General features: G+C 40.3%; 1 protein-coding gene across 1 annotated transcript; it reads left to right on the top strand.

Moving 5' to 3' along the window:
* Positions 1-219: 219 nt before the first annotated feature.
* Positions 220-1,158, top strand: LOC149436340 (olfactory receptor 8H1-like). The gene has a single exon (XM_089661709.1). It carries the CDS (start codon positions 220-222, stop codon positions 1,156-1,158), a length of 939 nt encoding a protein of 312 aa, XP_089517835.1.
* Positions 1,159-2,508: the final 1,350 nt, after the last annotated feature.

The following is a 2,508-nucleotide window of genomic DNA, read 5'->3' on the forward strand; positions in this document are numbered from 1 at the left end:
TTATTGAAATATATTTTGAAATATATTGTATACGGCCAAAATTGTAGTATTTCGAATATATGTCAATATATTTGGGAACAATATTTTTAAAATATATTTAAAATATATTTTTCTTCCATGTGGGTAATGCTGACATTTTTCAAACATTTTTGTGTTTGTATTTGAATGAACTTCTTAGATTTGCTTCCATGATTTTTTTTTTTGTGTGTGTTATAGAAGATGACAAACTTTGCAGACAATGAGACGACCACGGAAGACTTTCAGATCTTAGCGTTCTTCAGTAACCACGAAAAGCAGCCTTTCCTTTTTGTTGTGTTTCTTTTTATATATTTAATTGGATTACTAGGAAATCTAGTTATAATTACTGTGACCTGCGCGGACGTCCACCTGCACACCCCAATGTACTTCTTCTTGTGTAATCTGTCCTTCGTAGACATCAGTTACACAACCGTGACTTTGCCAAAACTGATGGCCATGCTACTTACCGGAGATAACTCCATATCCTTTATGCAGTGTTTCACCCAGATGTTCTTTTTTACCTTCGTAGGCAGCATTGAGGTCATTTTATTATCTTCGATGGCCTACGATCGCTACGTCGCCATATGCAACCCTTTCCAATACCACCTCATCATGAATAGAAGAAACTTGGTTCTGCTTTCAGTTGGAATCTGGATTCCTGGTTGTGTCAATTCTGCTCTGGTCACGGTTTTCGCTTCCACTTTGCCTCTGTGCCACTCAAATAAAATTCAACAGTTTTTCTGCAACGTCAAGGCCCTGGCGCAAATCTCCTGCCCTGATACCAGATTTGATGCCCTTATTTACGTAGAAGTCATTGTTCTCGGACTCTGCCCGCTCTTGCTCAGCGTGACCTCTTATATCAAGATAATAAAAGTTGTTCTACGTATGTCAGCCAGCGGTAGAAGAAAAACCTTCTCGACTTGCACATCCCACCTGATGGTCCTTCTGATGTTCTATGGGACCATTCTCTTTATGTACATGAAGCCCACCTCACAGTATTCCAACGAAGTGGATCAAATGTTCTCGGTGATGTATGCAGCTGTTGCTCCCATGCTGAATCCCCTAATATATAGTTTAAGAAACAAAGAAGTGAAGAATGCCCTGATCCGAATCACAAAAAATAAAAATGATTCAGTGTGACAATCTGTCCTTTCCTTTCTTGGATCATGACGCTTCTCCTGTAATTTGCATCTCTTTTCCTACAGGCCATTTTCTCCCATATTATCAACAAGCTTCTTTCCTTTGTGACATCAAGAACCAAATCTGTTCTACAATAGTTCTGGTGAAATATTTTTTTCTGCTACCAAGACATCAAGATGTCCACTGTCTAACTCTTATATTTTAGTGTCTTGATTCTTCTCCCAAAATAGCAAGATGTCCACTGTCTATCTCTTATATCTTCATGTTTGTGTACATTTCCCAAGATACCAAGATATCCACTATCTATCTCTTATCTCTTGGTGTTTTGGCGCTTCTCCAAAGATACCAAGATGTCCACTGTCTATCTCTTATCTCTTGGTGTTTTGGCGCTTCTCCAAAGATACCAAGATGTCCACTGTCTATCTCTTATCTCTTGGCCCTTCTCCAAAGATACTACGGTATGCACTGTCTATCTCTTATCTCTTGGTGCAACTCCCAGGATATCAAGATGTCCAATGTCTATCTCTTATCTCTTGGTGCTTCTCCAAAGATACCAAGATATCCACAATCTATCTATCTCTTATCTCCTGGTGTCTTGGTGCTTCTCCAAAGATACCAAGATTTCCACTGTCTATCTCTTATCTCTTGGTGCATCTCCCAGGATACCAAGATGTCCACTATCTATCTCTTATCTCTTGGTTTCTTGGCCCTTCTCCAAAGATACCACGGTATGCACTGTCTATCTCTTATCTCTTGGTGCTTCTCCAAAGATACCAAGATGTCCACTGTCTATCTCTTATCTCTTGGTGCATCTCCCAGGATATCAAGATGTCCACTGGCTATCTCTTATTTTTGGTGCATCTCCCAGGATGCCAAGATATCCACTATCTATCTCTTATCTCTTGGTGTCTTGGTGCTTCTCCAAAGATACCAAGATGTCCACTGTATATCTCTTATCTCTTGTTGCATCTCCCAGGATATCAAGATGTCCACTGTCTAACTCTTATCTCTTGGTGCTTCTCCAAAGATACCAAGATGTCCACTGTCTATCTCTTGGTGCATCTCCCAGGATACCAAGATGTCCACTGTCTATCTCTTGGTGCATCTCCCAGGATACCAAGATGTCCACTGTCTATCTCTTATCTCTTGGTGCATCTCCCAGAATATCAAGATGCCCACTGTCTATCTCTTATCTCTTGGTGCTTCTCCAAAGACACCAAGATGTCCACTGTCTATATCTTATCTCTTGGTGCATCTCCCAGGATATTAAGATGTCCACTGTCTATCTCTTGGTGTATTTCCCAGGATGCCAAGATATCCACTATCTATTTCTTATCTCCTGGTGTCTTG

The sequence above is a fragment of the Staurois parvus genome, unplaced genomic scaffold (genome assembly GCF_062004578.1).
Source record: "Staurois parvus isolate SC_StPar_1 unplaced genomic scaffold, SC_StPar_1.0 ptg001375l, whole genome shotgun sequence".
Taxonomy (NCBI): Eukaryota; Metazoa; Chordata; class Amphibia; order Anura; family Ranidae; genus Staurois; species Staurois parvus.